The sequence below is a fragment of the Crocodylus porosus genome, unplaced genomic scaffold, assembly GCF_001723895.1.
Source record: "Crocodylus porosus isolate Cpor-Errol unplaced genomic scaffold, CroPor_comp1, whole genome shotgun sequence".
Lineage (NCBI taxonomy): Eukaryota > Metazoa > Chordata > Crocodylia > Crocodylidae > Crocodylus > Crocodylus porosus.
The window spans coordinates 18553184-18579603 of NW_017728917.1; the positions used below are offsets into that span (position 1 = coordinate 18553184).

Here is a 26420-nt window from a genome sequence, read left to right on the forward strand (position 1 = left end):
GCTTTCTCCTGTCACATAAGGCCTGTGCATAACATATATGGACACACAATATAAGTATGTGATATACATGCCACATGTGTGATGGATGGAAAGGCTAGACATTTTTAAATCTGTAGGTCCAGATGCCCTCCACCTAAGGGTGTTGAGGGAACTGGCAGGGGTCATCGCGGAGCCCTTGGCCCAGCTGTATGAGCATTCGTGGTCATCTGGCCAGGTGCCGGGGGATTGGAAACTGGCTAATGTGGTCCCAATTTTCAAGAAAGGGAGGAAGGAGGACCCAAGTAACTATAAGCCTGTAAGCCTCACCTTGGTGCTCTGGAAGATCTTGGAGAGAATCATCAAGGAGCACATCTGTGGGGGGAAGCAGGGGAGAGCATGCTTGGGGCAATCAGCATGGGCTGATGCAAAGGCAGGTCCTGCCTGACCAGCTTGATTGCCTTTTATGACCAAGTAACTAGATCCGTGGATGATGGTGGATGTAGTCTTTCTAGACTTTAAGAAGGCCTTTGACACTGTCTCTCACCCCATCCTCATCAATAAATTAAGTGACTGTGGCATTGATGCCTGCACAGTTGGATGGGTAGAAAATTGGCTGATGGGGCGCACCCAGAGAGTAGTGGTGGACAGATTGTACTCAGCCTGGCGAGATGTGAGCAGTGGGGTCCCCCAGGGCTCAGTCCTTAGGCCTGCACTGTTTAATATCTTCATCAGCAACTTGGACGAGGGGGTGGAAAGCACGTTGTCCAAGTTTGCTGATGACACTAAGATGTGGGGCAAGGTGGACACACTTGAAGGGGGAGAGAGAGGCTGCAACTAGATTTAGACAGACTACAAAAGTAGGCAGATGAGAATAGGATGGGGTTCAATGTAGACAAATGCAGGGTGATGCACCTTGGGAGAAGGAATCTACAGCATACATACAGGCTGGGGAGTTCCCCTCTTGAAAGCACAGTGGTGGAAAGGGATCTTGGAGTCATTATTGACTCCAAGATGAACATGAGCCGCCAATGCCAGACCGCAGCCAGCAAGGTCTGCCATACCTTGTCATGCATCCAAAGATGCATCTCAAGCCGGTCCAGAGAGGTGATACTGCCCCTCTATGCGACTTTGGTCAGGCTGCAGTTGGAGTACTGCATCCAGTACTGGGCGCCGCACTTCAAGAGGGATGTGGCCAGCCTGGAGCAGGTCCAGAGGAGGGCCACCCACTTGGTGAGAGGGCAGCAGGACAGGCCCTATGAGGAGAGACTGAGGGACCTGAACCTGTTTAGCCTCGGCAAAAGGAGGCTGAGGGGGGACCTGGTGGCTGCCTACAAACTCATCAGGGGAGATCAACAGCAAATCGGTAGAGCCCTTTTCTCCCCAGCACCACCTGGGGTGATGGGTAACAGTGGTAATACGCTGATGGAGAACAGGTTTAGGTTAGAGATCAGAAGGCAATATTTTACAGTTAGGGTGGCCAAAATCTGGAACCAGTTTCCCAGGGAAGTGTTCCTCACCCCTACCTTGGGCAAATTAAAGAGGAGTTTGGATGATCACCTGCCTGGGGGCTTGTGAACCCAGCATTCATTTCTGTCTGTGGCAGGGAGTCTGGCCAGATGATCTGTTCAGGTCCCTCCTGACCCTAGCTACTGTGAAACTATGAAATGTTTACTTCCCCAAATATAGAGTTTCCTCCCCAAACTACAGGGAGCTGAGCTCTGGCATGGGTAGTATTCAGTTCTGCAGCATGGACAGGTCTGAGACCTGTGTCCATCAAGCTAGAATAGGACAGTTAGAAAGGAAGGATTCCTTTTTTTTCAATGGGACAAAGAGCCCTGGCTCCTGTCATTATCAGGTGTAAAGATTTTAGGCCTTGAAATCAGTCTTACTGGGTTTAGTTATATTTGTTAGCTGTGTCAGTTGCTGTGTCAGTTGCTTCTTTTTCTTCCTCTTCCTTTCTCTGTACATCTGGACTCAGTTCATCCTTTGTGTAGCTTTCTAGGTATAGGGTACAAAAAGTTATCCCAGTACATTTCTCTTAAACTTTAAAGCAAACGTTCTTAATTTTTGTGTTTTTCCTGGAGAATATGGCTTCTAGAGAGTGCAGATTGGTACAATAGAAAGTATTAACGGCACTTATTTGTGTTGGTCAGCATAACTCCGTCTCTGGCTCTCTCTCTCTCATGAATAACACGCTCCTCCTGTCAAGACCTTTATGCCACACCATTGGTTTCATTGGGTGCCTGCCTAAGACCCATCAGGATATGTCTCATTCTAGCTGGGATTTTTAAACAAAAGCTTCTCTTCCCCTCACCCATGCCATAAGTGGGCACTAAAACATCTTTGTTGTCAAGTCTAGTGCTCCTAGGAGACTGTTTTGTTTAACAGATGCCATTTAGAATAATTCCTACTTTCCAAACTGGATCATTTCTACCACAACACTTGATATCATCTATCCAGGTTAAACACAGTTTGTCGGCTCTCCAGTTATGTGTCCTCAGCTCACTGGTAATTACCTTCTCCGAGGAGTTATGTTGTGCTACCTGTCCAAAGGATAGTTGTTTCCTTTTCAGAATGTGACTTTGTAAAATAAGAGGGCAGCTGATTTTCTGAAGTGCCCATTCATTTGTTCTCTTTCCTTGGTAAGAGAGACCCTCAGCAGTCTTCAGTAGCAGCATACCTCAAAAGCATCCATCCTGATCTTATCGTTTCTCTTCAATGCCCAGACCATAAGTCTCAGTCAAGAATGTTGTGAACCTCGAAAGTCACAGTTTAAGGTCTATGCAGACCCCTCAGTCTTTCCAGATTATGTTCTGCAGGGCTTCACATGCAATGGTCACTCTCTGGCTGTGTCTTCTTCACTGCTTCCTTTTGAAATTTATCATAAATCCCAGATATTCAGATTTGTCGTCTTTTTAATAATTTTCCTATTGATAATTACGTTGTTATTTGGGTCATGCTCATCATTAACCACCATAATCTTTGTCTTCCAAGTAGTGAGTAATAAACATTTCTTGGCACTGACTTCGCTTTACTTATTAATGTTCTTACTTCTTCCATGTTCCCACGGATAACTGCAGTATTATCTGCACACTGTAAGTTGGCCATGTGAGGCCTCCAAACTTGTTTTCCCCATCAAATTCATATATAGTACTTCTTTCATTATCAGGGGTGTGTATATGTTGAAAAGTTGAGGAGCTAGCAGATATCCCCAGCAAAAACCATGAGCCACATTCAACCGTGTTTTCAACCCACTGATGTTTTCTTTGTTGAGTGGTCAGCCTATAACTTTCTTACCAGAGCTAGGCTACATGTAGGTAAACCCATTTTACAGAATGCTTTCCACAGTATTTCATGATCAAAGGCTTTTACATAATTAACAAAACATGTTTAAAAGGTACTCTCTGTTCTTGACATTTTTTTGAAAAGGTTATATAGGTTGATGATTTGGTTCCTTGTTCCTCTGCCTTTTCTGAAACCAGCTTGCTTGATGGCTGTTTGATCTTCCATTTCCCTGATGGTCTGTTGTTTATAACCTTACAATGTGGCTTATAAAGCTGATAGTTCAGTGGTCCTTGTACTTTTGTAAGTCACCATTTTTGGGACCAGTACAAACACAATCTTCAAGTCCAAGACAAAGACCAGGAGTTGGATGCAGCTGTCACTGGGCTGAAGAACAGGGCCTACATCTACAAAGTAAAAGAGGCTTCAGCTCCCTTACTGAGGTAACTCCATTGTCTTCTATGACTGCACTGCGTCCAGCTGCGTTACACTGGCCCAGATCCAACCCTGGTGTGTGCACGTGAATCGCATGTCAATGCCTTCCTCGTAGGCCTGATCAGAATGGGCCCTAGTGCCCTTCCCTTGATTCTTCTCCCATGGTAGGAGAGGCAGGCTTCTGCAATCCTTCATTTTTCCCAAAAGTGGCACCCCACCACTCAGCTGGGCCAAGCCAGTCTCTTGGCTCAGGGAAGCCAGGGATCTGGCTTCATCCAAAATTGGCTGCTATTGCAAGGCCTTCTCATAGAGACTGATGAGCAGCAGGGCTAGGGAATTAACTCACTGGCCAAGGGCTGGACATTGAGAAACACTACTAGGGTTGAACGTGTGGTTCTTAGTGCTCTTCCTCTATCATCCAGTGGTGAGATGGGAATGGACACATTCCCTGCCTCCCCTTAGTGTCTAACACCTGTAGGGATAAGAGCCCTCTACTTGCCAAGGGAACTGCTCTTTTTAGTGGTTCCTCTGGTGTAGGAAGCATGTGTGTTCAAGACCCCAGGTTTGATCCTGGCTGAGGGCCATGAGGTCTGTATGCATGTGGCTATGGCTCATTACAGTAGCATGTGGCACTTGAAAAACAAATCTTTATCTCCTGTTTATTCCCTGATTAACATAGGCAATTCAGAGAGAGTGTATGCTGGGGTAACAGCAGCAACAGACCAAACACTGTATTCAAAGGCAGTACATTAAGGTCTTCCCCACCTCTTTCCCCTCCTTCCACTTTTATTAAGAATCTCCTGAGTCCTGAATGAGTTTCTTGCCTTTTGCCAGGCCTGGCCCTTCCCGTCCCTTCAACCCCACAGAAATCGAGCCTTCTTCCTCCTCCAGACTGGCAGCAGTTGTACAGTTTTTAATCTCATCTTCAGCCAAGGCATTACTGAAACGAAGCACCTAGTAAAGACTGTGTATAAGAGGCTTAGCACTGGGCAGCCCCCTGCCTCGGCTCAGCTCCCATGATGAGGCTTGTTAACGTACGTTAAACTAGGAGGTAAACACATGAAATGATCTTTCTCGAAGCAGACTTTTTCTCCCTGCAGCTGGGGGACACGAAGCACTTGCTGTCAGAGCCTCCTCAGGGGCAAAGAGTATTGACATGGATTTATTCTGCAACAGCTATTCCAGAATGACTAATTCCATGTTTGAATGCTCTTATGCTGGCAAAAGAATGGCTCATTCCAGTTGAGTGTAATCCATTTTCATAACATTAAGCTATAGAGGAACAAGACAACCTTCTTCTCAAACAAGAGAGTCAGTAGACTGGTTTATTCAGGAAGGGTTATTATTGTATGTTCACGTCATGCTCAGATTTAATCTGAATTAGCCTTCAAGAGTAGACATGTGGTAACACACAGCTACCTTGAGACCTTTGTTTAATTAGAGACTGTTTTGTTCAGATAAGTCTTAAACCCAGGATGCAGGCCACTCCTAACTGTTAAAGGTCCAATAACACATTTTGCAAGGTTAGGGTGTTAAGCCCAGCCTCCTGGCTCCCTTCCAGCTTATTCAGCCTCAATATCCCCTAAAATTTCAGCTCCAAGATTCCTCTTTACAGTGACCAGTGTCGGTGTATGTTGTACAGCAGCTATCACATACTTCTCCAGCAGCAGCTGAATGTTAAGGGGTGGGAAAAGCAGTCCTTACACTTCATAAAGTTAGTGAAATATTTTAGGAGGGACGGTCTGACAGAAAAGCCCATTGTGGTGAAGGGAGCCCAGGAGGTAACTACTCTTTATGACGGTGCCTTTCACATACCTGTAACTCAGTCATTGATTAATATGATCTTCCAGTTTAATCAGATACAGACTGTAAGAGACACGTTATATATATTTAAAAATAACACAATGACCACCTTTTATTATGAGCAGCTTTGCGCATTTTGGGCAGCATGACTGGCAAATTCAAGCTAAAGGAAGTGGCAGTTTCATAACAAAGGGAATGAAATATTGTGAATGAAATGGAAAGGAGAATGAACTCCCATCAGAGCTCTGGCTGGGGAATTGTGCTTTGGCCAAGGGCCAAATTCTGATTGCTGTTAGCTTCAGGGGGAGCAGGTTTCTCTTGTGGGATGTTATAGGATAAGCCGACTCTTTAAAGGGTTAGGATATAACTTCACTGATGCTGCGTGCAGCTTGCTTCCCCAGATGAAGCTTAGGTAGCTGGCTGCAATGCCAGATTCATCGGGCTGGTTTATCAGCTCATCATATTTCAACATGAATCCACGGGTGACTTGAGGCAGAACCAAGTTTACTGGGAGATATAAAATGTGGTTTGGTGGGGCCAGGAGGGCTGTGTAAGGTGTGCTCTGTGGAAGTGCTTTCCCTGGTTGAGAGATCTAGGGAATGAAGGCCAGTGGTGAGCAGGAGCAGGGCAGGTAAGCCTGCTGGAGGAAAGCCTTTGCTGGGATGGGGCTTGGAGCTATCTGCTAAGGGTGTTGACCAGCTGAGAAGCTTGGATTGAGGTTTGGAGTCCTAGATTAATTAATCAGATATCTGAACTCAGACAGTGAGTGGGAAAGACCTAGCTGTGTAATTTGTTTCATTATGTAGAAACAGGTGGCAGCAGGATCCCAACCCAGGTTAGGTAGGCCCCTCTAGGTAGAGCTGGTGATGGTCCTAGATAGTAACGTTAGTATCCTCCAAAGTGGAATTACTGACTGCTCTGTGCTGTGTTCTTTTGTGTCACGTTCTCTAGGATGCTTTGGTCCCTTGCTGGCTGGACCTCATCCAGCTTCTTGGGGTCTGTGCCTTTTTCTGTGTTCCTCTGCTGTTCCTTAACTTGCAGTCTATGCATGCACACACTCTGCCTTTGGTCCCCCTGCTAAAGCAGAAACTGTGGCAGCTGAGGGACCTATGTCTTGTGATTGTATCTCAGATTGACTATATATGAAATTAGACAATAGATTTGTGTGGGATGGTTTGGATAGGAATGATCCAGCCTAATACAGGGAGTTGGAGTAGATGGCCTCTGGAGGTCCCTTCTAGTTCCCCCTCTCCCTGATTCTACCAAGCCGAATGCATCTCCGAACATGGCTGTTTATCCCAGTTTTGTGTCCTGACATGTCACTGACTTTAACAGGACACCCACATAACACAGAAGCGCAATAGGTCAATGGAGACTAGCAACAAAGGGGATACAGCTGACACTGACACCTGCTTCCCTTCTGACCTCTTCTCTTCCCCTCTCCCTTGCAGCCTTCTAGGCCCCAGACAGGTCTTTGCTTCCCTATTGAAATATGATGAGCTGATAAACCAGCCCGATGAATCTGGCATTGCAGCCAGCTACCTAATACCCATCTCCTTCACATAATACCCTGCACCTCCACTGTGGCGTGAGTGCAAGTAACTTGAGTCAATCTGGACTCCATGTTCCACAGTGCAGGGTGACAAGAATCTCAGCAGGGCTTTGGCGGGGTCAGGGCAGGGTAAAGCTTTAGCTTTTGGGGAGGGTGGTGGAAAGGGCAACACATTCAGAGCTGTTTGAAAGGTTGGGATCCTGCTACTAAGTGTGGGGTGAGGGAAGAAATTAGCAATGCTGAAGGGATGAGTCGCACTGACAAATGCATCCTCCCACATATAGGAAGTAATGCTTAGTAAATGTCTAGGAAATGTGTGAAAGGGATCATTGCTCAGAGACAAAGCATGGTTAAAGAAGCATGGAGGGGAGAGGAGTCTGACTAGGAGCGAGAGGGTAAATCTGAGCAAAAAGAGGGTATCGGGAAATATTTGCCAACAGTGAGATCTTAGAGGCTGCAGCGGTTCCTGAGGGCAGTGCCAGGAGCCCCATTGTTTGGGACAAAGTCCTGGGGAACAGACTGAAGAGATCAACCTCTCAGTTGGGGGCATGCCACGGAGATGGATGTGATGCCGCCTACGGGTTCTGCATCCGACTTCTGTGACTCAGGGTAAAAAACAAGCAGATTTCAGGGTGCTCAGCTGGAGATGCCTTGAAGAGACCCGGTGGTTGGAAAGGGCTGGCTAACCACCCACCCTTCAAATCAGGCAAATCTCTGAGATGATTCAAGTGAGGCACCCCAAATGGCTAGGTCTTGATGGGTAGAGAGGTCAGTCCATCAAACGTCCAGGTCTCAGAACTCAGCGGGTGTTTGAATCCTTACTGGGACCTGAACTGTGCAGAGAGCAAAACCAGCAGCCTCAAAGTGAAACGCATCTGAACTTAGCATTGTGGGGTGGACCCTCCTGTACAGTAGCTGAAAGCACAGAATCCTCTCCAGGATTTCCAGAGCTCCACGAGTTCCTGCTCGCCCACAAGCGTGGAGGGGACTCCGGGCTCAGCATGCAGGCAGGTGGGGATGCTGGTGGCAAGTGGAAATGTTAAATCGATTAGCACTGAGCGTGAGGACTCCTGAGTCTGCTTCCGTCTCACTGACTTCTTGCCCCAGAGGAGCAGCTCAGGTTTCAGTTGGAGGCTGCCCAGTAAAGCAGGAGCCTGTTGGGAGGGAGCGGATCAGTTCTCAGAGAGCTTTGATCTGGGTGGCGGGGTGGGAGGCCGCAATCCATCAGCCTCCCCGAGGATTCATCCCGAGTGTTTCTGGTTCTGAAAAGATGAGTGAAGCTGAGAGTTACATGGAGCTTTAACCCTTTGGGAACTGATTGATCCCTAGTGCTTTAATGCCTTACGGAAAGGCCAGTAATCAGCCTTCAAAGAAAGGGGGAGGTGCCAAGAGGGGTTTTAGCTGCTTGGGGTTCTTGCTTCTTTTCTGCCCCTGGACATCTGCCGGCTTTTCTGCTGTGCCCCATCCTCCCTCACCTCTCTCTCGCTGGCCGGGAGCCACAAGTGGGGAAGCCTGGGGAGGGGTGGAGAGGAGCTGGATAGAGGCTTGTGCAGGCCAGTTGAGCAGCAGATCCTTGCTCCTGGTCGACCAGGATCTGACAATGGCCAATGCCTCAATTTTCAGGGAGAAGCCAACCTTCCTCTTCCACAGCGCCCCAGGGCAGGCAGGATTTCTGCAGTTTGCAGTGAAGCAAAGGCACAAAGTACAAATGCCTCTGAGAGAGTCCAGGAAAGTGCACTGAACTTTCACCACTTGTCAGTGACCTTGACTTAGCATCTGCCTTGCCTTTGCATTTGCAGTCCTTTGATCTGTGCCAGGTCCTGCCATTTAAGCAGCATCTGGCTAGTGGGACAGCTGCTATGCATCAGCAAACAAGAAGGGATGGCTGCAGATGGATTGGCTTCAGAGGAGAGTGCTTGGAAACACTGAGGCCAGACTGCAGGTGCAGAAGAGCATCTCATTGCCTGTGTGGTCGCTCACTGCTCTTGCAGCCATCTTGGATCCTAGCAAACCGCCCCTGCTTTGCCAAAGGGGAGAGCTCATCAGATAGCCTTCATCTCCTCCTGGCTTTGGTGCTCTTGAGCTGAGCTGCACATCAGTCCATTTCAATGACTCAGTGCACCATCTTGGTGAAGAGAGTTGCTGGCAGCATGGAGGTGTGCCATGCGCCCTTCAGGCTGTCAGGCAATCTGTCCACTGAGGCCAGCTGTAGGGCTCTTGATAAGACCCTGGGTGGCGGGGCAGAGATGGGAGAGACCCTCAGTGAGCCCACATCACAGGCCGTTATGAAAACCGTAGGTTTACATTTATGGTAAGCTGCAGGAGCAGACACACTGTGAGCATAGAAAGCAGCCTCTGGGGGGAAAAAAGAGGCAGCTGTGCCTGATTTCTAATGTAAAGCTAATGATGAGAGAGATGGAAAGAAGTCACTTGCCAGCTACTAGGGAATTTATCCAGGACACCTTTGTTGTTAGCATGAGCGGGGGGGAAAGATTGACTGACTTCTTGCTGTGGGCGGAAACAGGGGGGACAAGAATAGGCAGGTTGCAGGGGCATCATTGAGAGCTGTAGCTGCTGTGGAGTATCCCAGATGACAGCAGCTCGCAGGGGTAACACTCTTCCCAGCCCCCAGCAAAGCACCCGATCCAGCAGCCGCGAGTGCAGGGAGTGTCATTCGGAGGCTCCTCTCACAGACGCGCAGGCTATAAGGCATCCAGACAGCTGCCTCCTGCTGTGCTTGATGAAGCGTCCACTTTGGCAGTCAGGCGATGAGACAAGGCCTTGGGGATGACAGATGATGGCTTCTATATTCATTAATAACAGCCAGAACCTGGAGAAAGGCCATGGGTGGGGGGGCAGCGTATTCATTTCTAGGTGTGGGAGACCCCTTTCTGTTGCTTAGTGTGAGGAGAAGGGCTTAATTCATATGGCAGCACTAATAGGAGCAGCTTTCTGAGCAAGATAGAGAGACTGATTCATCTGGGGATGAATATGGCTCTGGAGTCAGATGCCTGGCAGCAATTGGGAGTTGATCTTACAGATGCTGTGTTTGCCTGGGACATCTCGGAGTTTCTCGTGGGGGTTGGAAGAGGAGCCATGGGCTGATTTGACTTCACTGCTGTGATGTTTGGCACCTCTTCTCTTTTACATTTCCCAGGCTGTGGGTTTCTTCCCAAAACACCATACACATCTGCTTTTGCAGATCAGCCACTCTGCAGTGGTTTCTAGGTCTTGGGGTGCAGATGTACGGACACAACATAGCCCCTGTTTCTCATCTTTATTCCCTTCAGTTACCTCCTTTCCCCAATGCCCTGGAAGTTTGGTAAATGAGGAAACATTTGTGAGGTGACAGCTATACTCTGAGGGGCTTCACAGCCCATATTTTGCCCTCCATGATAGCCACGTCCATTTGGCTTTCACTGGAGATGCTCATGAGAGCAGGATTTTTGCTCATTTTCCCCTGAGTTTGGTAGTGGGTGAATATGTGTTGCAGCCTGGTATCTGTCCAAGGCCGGTATGAAATAAATCTCTGGATCTCAGCCAGGTTCCTGGTGCCTTCAACACACCCTCAAAACACTGCCATCAGAGCTAGCACCAATGTTGTGCCCCTGGTGGGTAGGTTCAGTGGAGAAGCCTGGTAGAGAAAGAGCTGGGGGGAATAAGGTGGGCTTAGGGCAGAAAGTACATGCTGTGGCCCTCCCTCTATCTGCATCTCTCTCAAACAGACTTCGTGCTATTGAATGGACCTAGCTCCCTCTCATATTTTTTTGTGACCAATAGTCCACGCTTTTAAGTCCCCGGCAATCTGTGCTGCTAAGAGGATAGGAACACGAGGAGGGATCTATAGGCCTCTCCCCTAGTTTTCTAGGTCTCCACAGTTGCTTGTGACAGATTCCTAACAGGGCATCTCTGGTGTCTGTTTTAGACTACAGCTTTCAGGTGGCCTCTCAGAAGTCCCTGCTGAGAGAGAATGGGACCCAGGTGAAGAACAGCTGGGAAAGTGCAACCCTGCACGTGCCATCGGATTCGGTCGAGCCTGACCCACACAGGGCTTTCTCCAGCACCCTAGAGGAAGAGGAGGGGCTGCTTCCCATAAATCACTCAAGGGGAGGGCCAGAGAGTAGCAAGACCAACTGGCCAAAGGTCATGTCTTCAGAAGTAGCTGGCCAGGAGGACTCCTTGTTGTCCCTCCTACTTTCCACAGCCTCCAGCAGGCTGGGGGTTGTGACAAAGGGAAGCGTAGAAAGGGTGGAGGAGGACTCTGCTCCTGAGCACACCTCTTCAGGCTTTGACCTAGGGAGCAGCATGGGCCCAAGTCTGCTGCCTGCGTCCTCCCTCTTGTCTACCACCACTGCAGGATCCCAGGCAATCTCAGAAGACCCTTTTGAGATGACTTCCAGAAATACAGGGGTGATGGGGGCAGGAGTGGAGCTCACAGAGAGCACAGCAACAGCAGAGCTGGGAAATCCCACAGCGGAGGCTGGCGGGGAGCTTACCCAGCCCACCATGCTGACTGGAATGGAGCAAACCGAGGAGGCTCCTGAGATAACAGCATCTCCTGGAGGTGGTCCCCCAAATACCAAGGCTGTGTCTGAGAGTCCTCCTGGCTCCTGGGACCTCGGCTCCCCCTCAGCTCCCTGGGATAGTGCTGACAGCCCGGCCCCAACCCCTGCTCTGAACAGCACCAAGCTGGTGACTACACTGGTGATGGAGGACAGCTTTGCACTACAGACTGAGGACAGTCCTGCAGCTGTGATGCCAACAGAGATGCCCTGGAATTCCCCTCAGGTACCACGCTGTGGGGTGGAGGGAGGGCTCTACATGAAGGTGCCTAGTTACTAACCCATCATCCTTGCCAGTCCTTGCTTTCAGCAGTCCCAAAATGCAGCTGATGGAAATAGTTGCTGGGGATTTCTCCTTCCCCACCCCTTCCTCAAGCAACCCTCCAAAAATGTTGCAAGGGACGTTTTCCTTCTTTTGTGCCATATCCGGGGGATGCCTCCTCGCTGTAATGCGCTGCAGCATTGTGCTGGCAGAACTCAAGCTTTGGCGGCTGAATTTGTTTGCATCTACACATACATAGTCCCTGTAAACCCAGTGCTCTTGCAGGTGGTGTTACACTACACCTCTGAGTGCCAGAACCCTCTTAGGCCTTGTGCATACTAGGCTAACCTGCCAGCGGCAGCCTGTTGGTAGACCGTAGCTTGTTCACACCTCTCGACTCTACTAAGCATCTGTGCTGGCAGGGCATGAAGTGCACCCTCAGAAGTCACCAGCTTCTGAAGAGACTGTGGCAGAAGGGACATGCATGTTCACACGTGCCAGCTGCCATGTTGGTCATGTGTGGCGGCAGCAGCAGCAGCAGCTGCCTTTCTCTCCATGAAGTGTGGTTACCGTGCTGGCAAAAGGAGCAGCTTTGAGTGTTCATTTGGCAAGACTACATAATGTAGACCAGACCTCAGATGCTGAGGGGTCACCAAGAAACCCTTGCACAGAGTTTTTCTATTTCTGAGGACTGCCTATGCTTATCCTGGCCTTTGGGCAACAAAAGCTCCTTGTGAGCCCATTTTTACCTTTCAGGCTGTTTTGCTGGGCATGCAAGTGGTCCAAGCACCTCTGAAGTGGATGGGGAGGAAGGAGTTAATCTTTGCTGCCTCTGTTTGCCTGTCCAGGTGCAAGGCTTGTGAAAGGGCTGAGTGTGCAGATTTCTGCTGGGAGGCTTCTCAGAAGGGCTGTTAGGGGGGTGGGAGGGGCCGGGGGCTGTACACAGACATGCCTGTGGCTGAGGGAGGATGGTCCAGTGGTTAGAGCTCTAGCATGAGCTGTGGAAGACCTGGATTCAAGCAGCTACGTAAAGACTGTGAGGCTGCTGGTTAGGGTTTCTGGTGTGATAATGTGCAGGCCACCCACAGAATGAGTCTAGTTACCAAAAAAAGGATAAGTGGTTAAGTCATTTTAGTGTTTAGCTCCGTTCACAAGATAATAAAGGAGATAGGTGTCCACCTGCCATCACTTGCAGTTAGCTCTAATTGCTCTACCCTGTGCCTGTTGTCAGCCTCGGTAAAGCCACAGAGGAGAGACTGCTTCATGAGAAAGCTCCAGTCTGGCAGGACTGGGGCACATTGACATGGCCGTGCCTTGTCCCTGCTCTGTGGATTCAGAGGACTGCAGTCTACCACCGTTCAGATAAAAAGGAAATGCCTTTTCTGTCTGTGTCTATTCCAGTCTGGTGAGAGGCAGTGGATCCCCTCCAGAAACAGGATATGGGAACACATATATGTTTCTCCAAGGATTCAGACACCTGCCTGGCATAGAGCACAGCCCCTCTCTCCCTCCCCTCAATCTGCTTTTGTGCTTGCAGCAGGGAGATGCATGCTCTTTCCAGACGCAGCTGTATATGTGCTTTGTCTTTCTAGGTGATCTGCAAGGACTGGAGTAACCTGGCAGGGAAAAACTACATCATCCTGAACATGTCGGATAACATCGACTGTGTAAGTCAGACACAAGCAACCAGATGAGAACGAAAGGAAAGGGGACTTACAGTGTCAGATACTAATGCTGAACTGTCACTATTGCAGAGGCCAGCAAAAGGTCTGTTAGAGTGACGGATTCCAGGAGGGGTAGGATGTTTTCCAGGGCTGGCACAAATAGATAGTGCAGTGATGGCTGTGGTTGTGAAACTGCAGTTTTTGTATATGGTGTGCATCTCTCATCCCTTTCTGGTGGGATGGAGTAGAGGTAGGACTTAGAAATTGAATTTTTCAACGCAGAAAGTATTTGTCACAGATCTTCAAATGAGCTTCTAAAAGGATGCTTGCTAATTTTTTCTGGGTGGCCTTTACAAGTGTCTTGTAGGCAAAGAAGATTGTAAAGGCCTCTGGACCAATCTCTTGTGTACACAGGTAGGCATTTACCCAAAGAGTGCCCAGCATTGCCACTTCAAACCCTCACATATACCGACAAGGCATAAAACCAGAAATGCTTCACTTGTCCTTGTACCTTAGCCTGAAACTGATGCAAGGAGCATGGGGGTTTCAATTTTGAGACCACCCTTTTCAGGTAATTGTACCTAGGAAAGACCTATCACAATTTACATAGAAGAGTCTCAAAGTACTTCTCAGAAATTCAAGAGACACAGTCAAAATCATTTTTAATTCCATTTCCCAGTAGATAGACCACAGGCAATAAACACTAGATATTGCAGAAATGAATAAATGCATTTTATCCAGTTCATAGTATTTATAAAGGCCTTTTTAGTTATTTTCTCTTATTATTGGCTGAACAGAAGAGCAATACCATCCTTTTAAAATGGTTTGTGCATAACCATTGGGGAAATTAGATATCTGGCTTTTGGGTAACTTTTCATTTGTTTCATGAGAATCAAGGATTTCATACGTGATTATCTTTTGCATCTGCTGCATGGTTGGGATGGATTTAAACAAGCTTTCAAACAGAGCGCATTCTTCTTCAGGGCTGAGTCAGGCTTACCTAAATCTATCCCAGTCATGCAGCTGGTCCAGTACAAGACGTCACCTACAAAAATCCTTGTCTCTCACATATTCCCCCATATATCCCAGAACATGGAATTCATGGCTACAACATCACTCCAGCACTACCACACTGCAGTTGTCATGATTTGTGGATGTTCACTGCAGTGCTAGTTGGTGTAACATTTATGAAAATGAACGTCCCGTTCATTCTTTTTTTGTGTCAAGCCTCTCCTCAGCTTCCTGATGTTAATAAACATCGGGTAGGCTTTACAGCTGAAGAAATTTAAGGTCAGTCAGGAGAACTGGCAGGCCGATGGTCTGACAGCCAGTCAGTGACAAAACAAGGACTAGGACTTAGATCCCTGGACTCCTACACTTGTGCTTTTAGCTATAGGACCATCCAGCTGGAAAGATAAAGCTTGGTGTCAGAACTTTTTCATCTTCAAAACATTTTACAAATACTTATCTTCACATCCCCCATGAGAGGCAGGCTAAAATTATTCCTATTTTACAGAGGGGGGAAGTTATTGGTAGAGAACGTGTTTTGCCCATAGCTTAGAATGAGGCTGTGTCATCACTGGATGGAGACCAAAAAGTTCCTGGCTACCAGACCAGTGCTCAAATTGGTAGTTATACTTCACTCGTGCTCATATTCTATACTTTCAGCATCCCAGGCTGTGCCAGGCCCTGTGTTTTTGCTGACAGCACAGTAACTGTGAAGGCAAACATTGCAACTATTCTTAGTTTCACAATAACTCCAGTCTAGCCTGGGAGATCAGAATCAGTTTCACTTGTGGACAGGTAACCCCAGGCTTGGAATTTTTACCTGGATGGCCACCGGCCAGGAGAAGGGACCTTTAGTCCCAACCTGAACTAGAGAACAGCGTGTCCAAACTGTCCTTTCCCTGCTAACATGGGTTTATAGCAGGATAAGAGTTTGATTTCAAGGCCTGTTTTGTTTTCCTCTCCTCCTGCTTTGAGGTATGATTATCTACACCCACATCTTTCTGAGAGTTCAGAGAAATAAAGACCTGTTTCCAGAGTGAAAGGTTCAAAGTGCCAACCAGCTGCCCCTTAAATCTTCCTTAAGTGTCTTTTCTTCCCACTCAGTTATCTTATTTGTTATCAGGTTCTGCAGTTAACCAGACACGGTCTGCTAATCCAATACTTGCGCATCAGCCCCATAAAGCTGCAGTTAATTGATGAGCCCAGCGCTCCATGTATATCCCTATTAATAGATCCCAATCACTTTACAGAGCTCTTATGGGCCTTTTATTCATGCCCTTAGCAGCTTACTGTAAGCAGGACCAAGTGTCCAGGTGTCATCATTTTCTAAATATTTTTTAATATCTTATTGTTTTGGAAGTTTAAATGTCTTGCTCTTTCTGTTTTGCAATTTTAGGGCCCCATGCTAGACTAAGAAGCTTGCTTCTGTTGTCACAGGGTTGCTCTTGAGCACTGGCCTATGTATATTGGTGTCTTCTTAGAAAGAGAATCGGAGCCCTCAGGGACTTGTTGGAAACAATAACTATATCGAGTGACTGGCATTGATTTCCTAAAGGGATAGAAGGCCTCTTATTTCTTTTAAGCCTCCTGACTTAGCTAACAGGGATCCGTGCTTCTATCATATCATTTTAAGTCCTTTTTTTGGGAACACACATTTACAGTTTGATGTGTGATGATTTCCCATCCACCATGGCCACCATCAGATTTCCTCAGGTATCAGTGCAAAACACAGATGCTTGTTAATTGAACGGTATATGGTAACTCTCCTCCCTTGGATTTTTGCAAACGCTTTATTTTAACTACAGGAATGGAGCTGAGAAGTGAAAATAAAAAACCGCAAGCCACCTTCATTGAAGCTGTGCCTTGCTGTCAAGTCCTTGGCTACTCCCCTCCCAAACACAGAAGCTGCCCTGAGGAAGACAAGACTCAAACTGTTTTTCTACTTGATTTCATGTTTCAAAGCAAATATTTCCCAACAAGTGATTTACGCTGTTCCCTTTCTTATTCAAGAAGACACATGTCAACATAAATATTTAACACCAGCATGGCTTCCCTCCCCTGCGTTCTGTTATCGCTTAATATGATTGAAACTGAAATCAGACCCTTCTCCCCCATCCTACCTCCACGCTGCAGTTGAAGCAGTTTGCTTGCTGTCTGTTGAAATGCAGGCAATCTAGACAGCGGAATTAGGCTGACTTCCCCCAATTCTTTCAGTTTTGCTTTCTGACTCCCGTACTCTAGGGTTGTGATGTTTAGCTTTCCAGTGCTGCAAGGGAGCGCTTACATTTTAAGTGTTGTGAATGGGAATGGGAGGGAGATTATTTAAAATAATTTACTGGGGATAAAACCCTTGCAAATATCTCTAATCATTTTAAAGGCTGGATCTTGTGAGGTGATGAGTGTCCCAAAGTTCCTCCGAGGTCAGTGGGAAATGAAGGACCTTAGCATCTTGAAGGCTTGGGCTGTGGACTCTTTGCCTCTAGCACCCACATTGACCAAGCTCTATATGATAAGCCTAAGTAGGCAGTCTATTTTAATTTCCTGCTGGGCTGTAAACTGAGCCAACACAACAGCCTCACTTTTGGCAAAATTCTCATTGGCATCTATGGGACATCTGTCCCAGTAAAGTCTGCAGGATTTGGCCCTACTGGAGAACATGCCCATTCGTTGCTCTGCCTTGGTTCACCAGTCTTTTGAACCTGAGTCCGCTCCAGCACTGAGACCTGTCCTTGCCCCATGTTACAGCAGTGTTGTGGCCACAGTCTTTCCAGCCAAGCAGGAAGGGCACCAATGCCATATATTTAAGCTGCCTCCATTAATAGAACTATTCCATCTCCATCTTTCTTAGAATCATAGAAAGTCAGGGTTGAAAGGTACCTTGGGAGGTCGCATCTAATCCAACCCCCTGCTCAGAGCAAGACCATCCCTAACTAGATCATCCCAGCCAAACTTTGTCTAGCCGGGTTTTGAAAACCTCCAAAGATGGAGCTTCCACAGCCTCTCTGGGTAACCTGTTCCACTGTTTTACTACCCTCCTAGCGAGAAAATTCTTCGTAATATCTAACCTAAACTTCCCTTGCTGCAACTTGAGTCCATTGCTCCTTGTTCTGTCATCTGCCACCACTGAGAACAGTCCAGCTCCATCCTCTTTTGAACCCCGCTTCAGGTAGTTGAAGGCTGCTATTAAGTCCCCTCTTGGTCTCCCCTTCTCTAGACTAAATAAGCCCAATTCCCCCAGTCTTTCCTCATAAGTCATGTCCCTCAGGACCCTCACCATTTTTTTCACCCTCTGCTGGATTCTTTCCAATTTGTCCACATCCTTTCAGTAGTGGGGGGCCCAAAACTGGACACAGTACTCCAGATGTGGCCTCGTCAGTACTGAATAGAGGGGAATAATCACTTCACTTGACCTGCTGGCAATACCCCTACCAATGCAGCCCAGGATGCCGTTAGCCTTCTTGGCAACAAGGGCATACTGTTGGCTCATATTCAGCTTATTGTCCACGGTAACTCCCAGGTCCTCTTCTGCAGAGCTGCAGCCCAGCTTCTTTTCACAGGCTCATTATGATGCCTGCCCTTCAGCCTCAGTTTCTTAAATCCCTGCTGAGCTGTGTAACAAGAGCTGATGTTTGGTCCATTACGTTGCAATGCAGAGAACTGGCCGCTCAGCCATAGTATGTTGCCTGCCTGGTCCAGACTGTGGGTGGGAGACCCCAGAAAGAAAGCAGAGGAGCTGCCTCTGCCAGGACCTTCTCCCCGTGCCTCTCCCGACTGCCTGCCTTGCTGCATACGTTCCCTCAGCCAGAATCCATAACCTGATGAGACAAGGCACTGACAGACCCTTGTGATTCAGGCCCGAGTCATTCGTGTCTTTTCCAATTAGACCGTTCACTGCTCAGACCTATGCCTGCCCTGAGCGCTTGGGATTGCCATGGCAACCAGGAGCGCTAGCATTTATTAATCATCCGTGTGGCCTTTGGGTTGGCATGGCAACCACAGACAGGAATAGAAACACAAGAGTGGGAAAGTGGAAAAGGAGCCTCCAAGGGATGGAACGTGTCAGGCTAAGCCGGGTCCCCGACCAGCCCTGGGCGCGGGGAGAGGCAAAGTCTTTCCTTCAATTTAAGCACCTTCCTCCTGGTCCTGAAGTTTATTTTTTTTACTGCAAGCTGAGAAAACAGTTGTGCCCAGGGAAGTAATTCCAGGGTCCCAACCCCACGGCAGGGAGGGGTGCTCCCCAGCTGCGGGTGAAGGGCGCTGCAAAGGAAAACACAGCATGAGGATTGGGTGGATGAGGCCATAAAGGGGCCTCTGTGGGGATGAGGCTGTAAAAGTCATGTTGGACCCCCTGCCACACACACACACAGCACAAGGTACTTGCTTTGGGAAGTGCCAGATTCACTGCGTTGACAGAGTTAAATCAGCTTGTGAGCTCCTAAGGTCCTTTCCCCAGTAATTGCCCCAAATCATCCCATCAAAGGTCCCACTCAGTCCCCAGAGATGTATCTGGGAAGGTTTGTGCTCCAGGTGGTGGCTGGGCTGGCAAGGGTGGTAGCTACCAGCTTTGTGTCCCTCTAAGTCAGCATCCAGGGCTGCTGCCCTGCTCACTCACCCCTAGACTGTCTGCTCTATCCTGCATTTGCTTCTATGGATCTAGTATGTCCAGTACCCTTGGCTCCTCTTGTTCTGGGAGAAGCAGCTCTCGTGTCCGTCTCTGCAGGAGGAGTTCCGGCTGGAGAGGGGTCCACAGCTCCTGGCTCTGGTTGAAGATGCCTTCTCCAAGCAGACAGATGGACTGCAGGGCCAATGGCTGATCTCTTTGAGCAAACCCAATGAGAATGACAAGCACCTGCTAATGACCTTGGCAGGGGAGCAGGGTAAGTGCTGAGTAAGAAGAGTTGGGGGAGGTTAGGGGGAGAGCACGTTTTTCAACAGAGAGCCTTAGTAATGCTGGAAGGAGCTTTCCCTGCTCTGTTTGGTCTCAATCTTTCTCTCACTTCCAATGGCACAACAGTTCCTCCTACGGTACGGTACAGTGGTCTCCACATTAGCTATCCCTAGTGTGTTTGTGCATGCCTCCTCCTCACCCCGTGCCACTCCTCTGGGCTTCCCTGCAGCTGGTTTGACAGTGACGGGAAATCCCAGCTTCTCCTCCTGCCCTTCAGTCTCTCTCTCTCTCTAGCACTGCTCTCCTCTTCTTTCCTCCCTTCCCTCCTCCATGCCTTCTGCTTCACACACTCCCTTGATAGACTTCTACACACTTGACAGGCATCCCCCCCCTGCTTTTTCCCTCCTTCTTCTGCTGTCTCCTAGTGCTGTCTCCCCTGCTGCTGGAGTCACCGGAGCCATGGTGCACACACTGAACACCAGACTGGGTTGGCTTGCTCAGTGTGTGCTCTGATCCACTGGGAGCTGCTTGTTTGGGACATAAAGGCCCTACTTTCTTGCTATTCCTGACTTGCACTGTACCCCACAAACATTACAAAGTACACCCCCATCCCTGGGGAGTGGTGATGAATCGTATTTTCTGTGTTGGTGGTTTAAATCAGCGCATGTCTCTTAACACCTTGGATTATGCCCTCTATGAATGAACAGGGTTTGGTAAGTACATAAAATCATAATGCAAACTTTTTCTCTGTTGGAGGGAGCCTTTTGGAGATGAGAAGCTGAGCTCTGCAGCTCAGCCAGGCTGGGCAAGTCTTGAGCTAGAGTTCAGTGCCTAGTCAAGAAACTTCCAGGGCTGGAGTGTGTTATGCTCTGAAAAATGCAGTTCTCCTTAGGGTCCTTCTTTGCTTCTGGGCTAGTTATGATTGGGGAACAGGGCCCCTTGACTTCTACCTGCCCAGCCATGCTTTTTCCTGACTTGAGAGCATCCACATGAGGAAATAAAGAGAAAGGAGCTGCTCAGTGCTGGTGAGTGTCTCTCCCTAGCACGGAAAAGGCATTGCAGGATGCATCATGCCTGGCAGGCTGTTTTGCAAGAGGATTCTACACAGCACAACACATGTGCTTAAGGATGCTGCAGGTCAGGACAGCACTGTGTCAGCAAAGCTCTGCAAGGACTCTGGGACAGCTGGGAGTGCTGCAGCTCCGGGCTGAAATGAGTGGTCAGAGCTGGTAGCACAGCAGTTATCACCATGATTCCTGGGTTCTAGCTAGCCCGCATTTTCAGCTAGATTCACTCTTAGGTTTTGCCTTATAAAATGCCCCTTTCCTTCTCACATCCCACCCTGTCTTTCCTATGTCACACCCATGTGCCCTGTCTGAACAAGTGAGCTAGAGCAGAATAGGCAGTGCTGCTGACCATTTCGTTCCCTCATGTCCAGTTCTTTTCCCACCAGGTGTCATTCCTACAAAAGATGTTCTCACAGCCCTGGGAGACGTGAAGAGGAGCTTAGCTGAGGTAAGACCTCGTCTGGCTACATTTGGAAAAGCCGGAGAAGTGATTAAAACAGACTCTGAGAAAACTGGGACCATGTTTCTCTCTTAACTGGGAACCCAGCACAAACCACCTGATGACTTGGCAATTTGGTGGAACACCCTCCTCCTGCCCTGGGAACAGCAGAGTCACCAAATGCCAGTTCCCATTAAGAGTGGCTGATTTAAGGGTCATCCACTCCTTCTAGAAGCACTATTTAAAGTTGCTTTTTACATCTTGGGGATCCCACAGGGATGAATTGCTTCCCAGCATGCCAGTGTGGGTCTCTGTAAATTATACCTGTGGGATCTTTCTGGCAAGGTCAGCCTAACTCAGTGTGCCTCCAGCCTAGGGAGGCACTCCTTATCCTGTTGCCAGTTGTCACAGCCTCTGCTGAACAGCTTGGGTGAGGTGACCGCATTGGGTGGGATTCCTTCAGAGCTAGATTCTGATTGCTTTCATTATATAGGGAAAATCTGTGTGTGCGTGCGCGCGCGTGTGCACGCATGCATACATATGTGCATGTGTGTGTGTGCAACTGTCGGCATGTGTGTGGTTTTTCTTTTTTTCCTGTTGTCAGATTCCCTGGGCTGGCAGGCCCTGTTCTGCTGACTGGGTGGCAGTATTAGAATGCCGTTGCCAACCTCACGTACTCGTCAAACTCTCATTCCCCAGAGACCCTAGGTAGTTTGGATGAAGGTTGAAGCAGGGAAGAGAAGAGCACAGGATAGACCATTCCCTTGCCCCATTGAACTGGAAGGCAGAAGGGGCCCAATTCTGTTCTCCCTTAAGTGGGTGTAACTCTGGTGGCTTTAGTGGAGTTACTTCTGTTTTATGCCAGTGTAAGTGACCACCGGATTGGGCCCGGAGTGTGCTGGCAGATGCATGCCTCTGACCTAACAAATTGGTGTAGCCAGACAAAGCAAATTAAGCGTTCAGTGAGGTATTGATTGGCTTACACCAGTGAAAGTGCTAAGAGCCTGTCTAGGGGCATTGCTGAAATCATGCAGCTGAAGTGTCAGCAACCTGAACCGGCCTTTCCATGGAAAACCCAAGAGAAGTATTCATATTGGCTCACAGTTGGACCATTGTTGGTTATAGAAAGCTAAAGCTACCTGAAAGGATCTGACAGTGAGGCCTGTTCTACCCCAGCGGCCACACCACCTGGATTTCACGCTCCAGCCCTATCAATAATGAAAGAGACTGTTCATCACATTGACCTTGTGCTATCATAAGCTTTGAAGGAAGAGGGAAGATATTCTCTTACACGCTTCATACTTACTACTCAGTTGATACATAGCCTTTCTGAAATCTGCCCAGTCACTGTGAGCAGTCAGCAATGTTCAGTCGTGTTTGCTGATGTCCAGTTTCTAGCAAGCAAGGGTTTTGTTTAAATTTTGGCAGTCCTTCTCATAGTCCAGGGGAGAAGACAGGGGACTGGAAAACCCTCCATTCTTAGCTTCACTGACCCTGACTCACCAGGTAACTATGGCCAAAACTGTGGCCCTTTCTATCCCTGGGTTCTCCCTGTAAAAAAGTGGAGACTTACTTGCCAGCTAGTTGAGTTGTAGATTGAATTAGAGCTTTGTACCACGGATCATTTCTTATGAATCCTGTTGGCCTCTGGAATATCCAGAGCCCAAATGTAAGCTGGCAAAAGTAGGTCAGCTGAGGTAGGAACAGGATACCAGCGTTTCTTCAGGAAACACTTGTACCCCAATCTTTACTCCTGTCCCTTTGTGACTCTAGGCTAGAGTAAAAGAGGCTACATGTTATTACTTAAACAAACAGTTCCTGACTCCTATGCTATGTTGCTGTGCTGCCTGCCTGACTTCCCCCAGGCCTTTCTCTACCCATCAGGTAGCCATTTCTAGAGCATGTCCTGGGCTCCAAACCACTGACTTGCTACCCCACCTCACATACCTGCATGAGCTCTGAGCAGGGAGGTGACTCCTTGTTTGCTGGCAATCCAAGAGGACCTCTACCCACCCTCAGTCCATAGCAGAAAGAGGTCAGGGTTTTGCCAAAGATCTGTAGACCCTATTAGATTGAGTCATGTGCTTTCTGCCTGCCAACTGTGTGACACATTTGTTATCAGGTTCAGTCCCACTTCCCTGGTATAGCTTTCATGCCTGTTAGTGGCTGTGAGCTTGTGTTGGGGGAGCCTGTGCAATGAGCAGTGACTAGGACTTCCTTTACCCTCAAGCAGTCTATCATGCCTTTCTTCTTGGTTACTCTCAGATTGGCATCCAGAACTACACGACCACCACAAGCTGCCAGTCCCGCCCCAGCCAGCCCCGCAGTGACTATGGGAAATTGTTTGTGGTGCTGGTCATCATTGGCTCCATCTGCGCCATCATCATCATCCTTGGGCTCATCTACAACTGCTGGCAGAGACGCCTGCCCAAGATGAAGAACATGGTGAGCACATGAGGAACGGGTTAAAGACACATTTTCTTTTGAGATGGAGGGTATTGGGTGGAGGAAGTGGACAAGTAGTGCCTTTTCCTAGTCCACCATCGGGGTTTGGTAGAAGCATGGAAGTGAGATCACCTATGAGCCAGTGGATGTGCCCAAAGAAGAAGGTTGGAGCCTAATAGGGCTTCATTATTGGACATACCCCATTATCAGTGGTGGTGGGCTAGATGCATCTCTTGGAGGTCTTCAGTGTGGCTGCTGCCATTTTGAATATGGCCACTTTGGCTACCTGCCAAGCCCAACACGAAGATGCCAAGATTCCCCATGCCCTGTTGGGATCCAAGCAGCCAAAGTACATAGCATGCTGGGAGGGATACTCTCCACCGCAAGCTGTTCCTTTCTATTCAGGTTATGGCTTCAGTTGCCTGCATTTCATATAGGTTAAGTGTTGTCTTCTGGTTTCAGCATAGGTCCATGTACCATCCCAAGAGCCAGGGGCAGGTAGTCTTTCCCGACAAAGCTGTGAACAAACTTTAGTCAATCCTTTTCCAGTGAACAGGCAAAAATTCTTATCAGCTAGAACAGGAATGGGATTTGGATTCTAGCCTAATAAAGCACAGGAGCGGGCTATCCGGAGAGACTGTGGAATTTCCATCCTTGGGAGTTTTTAGGACGCAAGTAGACAAAACCTGAGCTGGGCTGATCTAGTTGGGGATGTTCCTGCTTTGAGCAAGAGGCTGGACTAGATGCGACCTCCTGGGGTCCCTTCCAACCCTCATCTTCTATGATTCTATGATTCTTCTGCATTTTTGAAAAGCATATTTTTCTCTCAATTTGTGTCCCATTGGGCCTTCTCTTCCTTCCCTTCCAGTCACATGGCGAGGAGCTGCGCTTTGTTGAGAATGGCTGCCATGACAACCCCACATTGGACGTAGCCAGCGACAGCCAGTCAGAGATGCAGGAGAAAAAGCCAAGTTTGAATGGCGGGAGCGCCATCAATGGCCCCGACAGCTGGGACGTCCTGATCAGCAAGCAGGCAAGCGAGGACACAGATGTGTTTGAGGAAGACACACACCTTTAAAGAAGAGAAACATCCAGCAGAGATCTGTATCCTGGCTTGACTTTAGGGCCATGTGGTCAGACTGGCTTCTCAGGAACTTTTTATCAGGCTTGGGACAGGTCAATTCTATGGGCGCGTCTTCTTGGGGTCCTGAGACCACATCCAAGTCCTGGCATGAGGAGGGTTGCTGTCAGAGGAGGGGGGCGGGTGGGGTTTGTGTGTATATGTGTGTTGCTATCAGTAGCGCCACTGCTTTCATCTTTTTTAAATGCACTTCCTGTAGCTCTCCGGTAGTGGCTGAGAGTGGCTGGGTCTGGGAAGCAAAACAACCAGGTTAAGATTGCCTCCAAGTGCCTGCTTCTGGGAAGTATAATCCAGCAGGAAAGAGCAGGCCAGACCTCTCTGGCACCTGGATTTGTATTGGTGGGGCTGACAGAATCTGAGCCAGCAGGCACTGTGGCAGGAGAACGTGCATCTCGTTTTAGGACTCGGGGAAGCTAAGATTTAGCTGATGTTCCAGGCAGAGTTTGCATTCTACATATATGTCCTCTAGTGCTGGAGCCCAATTCTAGCCAGATGCCCCCCTGTGATCTCTCTCTCTCCTTTACCTCCCAGCCCCAACCCCTTTCCCATTTCCATAGGCTCCTTGTTAATCCTGCAAAGTTTGAGCACTTTAGCCTGGCTTGTTGGGCCAACTGCAGATAATTCAGCGCTGTCTCGAAAAGCATTTGCTGGGATGTCAGTGCGAGGAGGGACCTGAAAAAGGTTCTGACCAGCCACTACAAGGCTCTAGCCATGGCAGCCTGAGGGACAGAGGACATTTCACTGGCACGATCTAAATCTCAGATTCTCTTTTTTAATTCCTATCCCATTTTCTGGGGGCAAGAGTGGGGGAAAGTCTAGCCGTGGCCTTCAGTTGTGGTCAAGCTTGTGAGATCAACATGCAAAGCAGCAGAGACACCTTCACTGGTACCAGTAATATCCAGAGACTGATACTCCCAGTTCCTCTTCAGTCTTTGCCAGATCTCTTCCTATGGCGGAGAGTCTGATTTCACTCACAGTGGAGTAAATTAGGAGCAACTCCACTGAAATTGCTGCATTTAGACTAGTATAAAAATCAATGAACGTGAGATCAGAATGAGACTTGGGCCTCTGGGATGAACGCTTCATGGGTGAGCCTGGAGCAAACGGTTCTGACTCCCTGCGGCTCTGACCTAGAGGGTCCTGAATATGCATATGACATATGAATATGAAAAAGGCACTTGAATATGCATAGTTGTGCTCCCAGGCCTGCCAAAATCACTGGAGAGCTACTGCCCCCACATCTGAAACTCCACTGTGTTTTGTCCCTCTTTTTCTCCTCACTGTTCTGTGCATGGGGGATATGTTGCTCGAAAACAAATTCCTCTCCTCATCTGTTTTCAAACCTATGAGTGGTTGTCTGCTCACCTACTGGTGAGATATGGTTAATGTTTGGTCGTTAAGGGAATCATTGTATGGGCAGTATATTGGAATGGGGCCTAACGCTGAGCCTGTCACTTAAAATCTCTCCCTTTATGTGTGTATATCTTTTAGCATGCTTTATCCCTAGTATGTGAGTGCCTAAAGTCACAAAGGAGCTTGCATAGCATTTTTCACACAAACCGATTCCTGAATCGCTTCGTTTGAATAACACAGCCAGTGACCAGTGCGTGCTGTGGAATCAAGAAAACTATAATGCAGCTACATTGTAAGGATAATAGCTCTGGATGTCTAGCCAAATTTCACTGAGAGTGATCACCCCCTAAATTCCCTCTGCAGTTTTAGTCAGAGATGGTGTTCTTGCTGCTTTTCCCACTTTCTTGGGTGCAGTTGCTGAGTAGGACCAAAGGGCTGTCCTGTTCTGCCCCTGAGATGACTGCTTTTTGATGACGGGTGGTATGAGCGACTCTCTCCATATACATGTGTGGGTCCTGTAGTGACAGAACGCCCACTGAC

The 26420-nt window shown here is 48.3% G+C and overlaps 1 protein-coding gene across 2 annotated transcripts in view; it reads left to right on the forward strand.

Moving 5' to 3' along the window:
* PODXL2 (podocalyxin like 2) overlaps positions 1 to 26008 on the forward strand; it is a 44295-nt gene extending 18287 nt beyond the window's left edge. The window contains exons 3-8 of one of the 2 annotated variants that reach the window (XM_019536834.1): positions 10977 to 11839; positions 13468 to 13542; positions 19268 to 19424; positions 20889 to 20950; positions 23207 to 23386; positions 24255 to 26008. In XM_019536834.1, the coding sequence (XP_019392379.1) occupies positions 10977 to 11839; positions 13468 to 13542; positions 19268 to 19424; positions 20889 to 20950; positions 23207 to 23386; positions 24255 to 24464 (1547 nt within the window). In that variant the 3' untranslated portion in view covers positions 24465 to 26008. The remainder of the gene's footprint in view (positions 1 to 10976; positions 11840 to 13467; positions 13543 to 19267; positions 19425 to 20888; positions 20951 to 23206; positions 23387 to 24254) is intronic. The other variant, XM_019536835.1, reaches the window with a different exon arrangement.
* Positions 26009 to 26420: the final 412 nt, after the last annotated feature.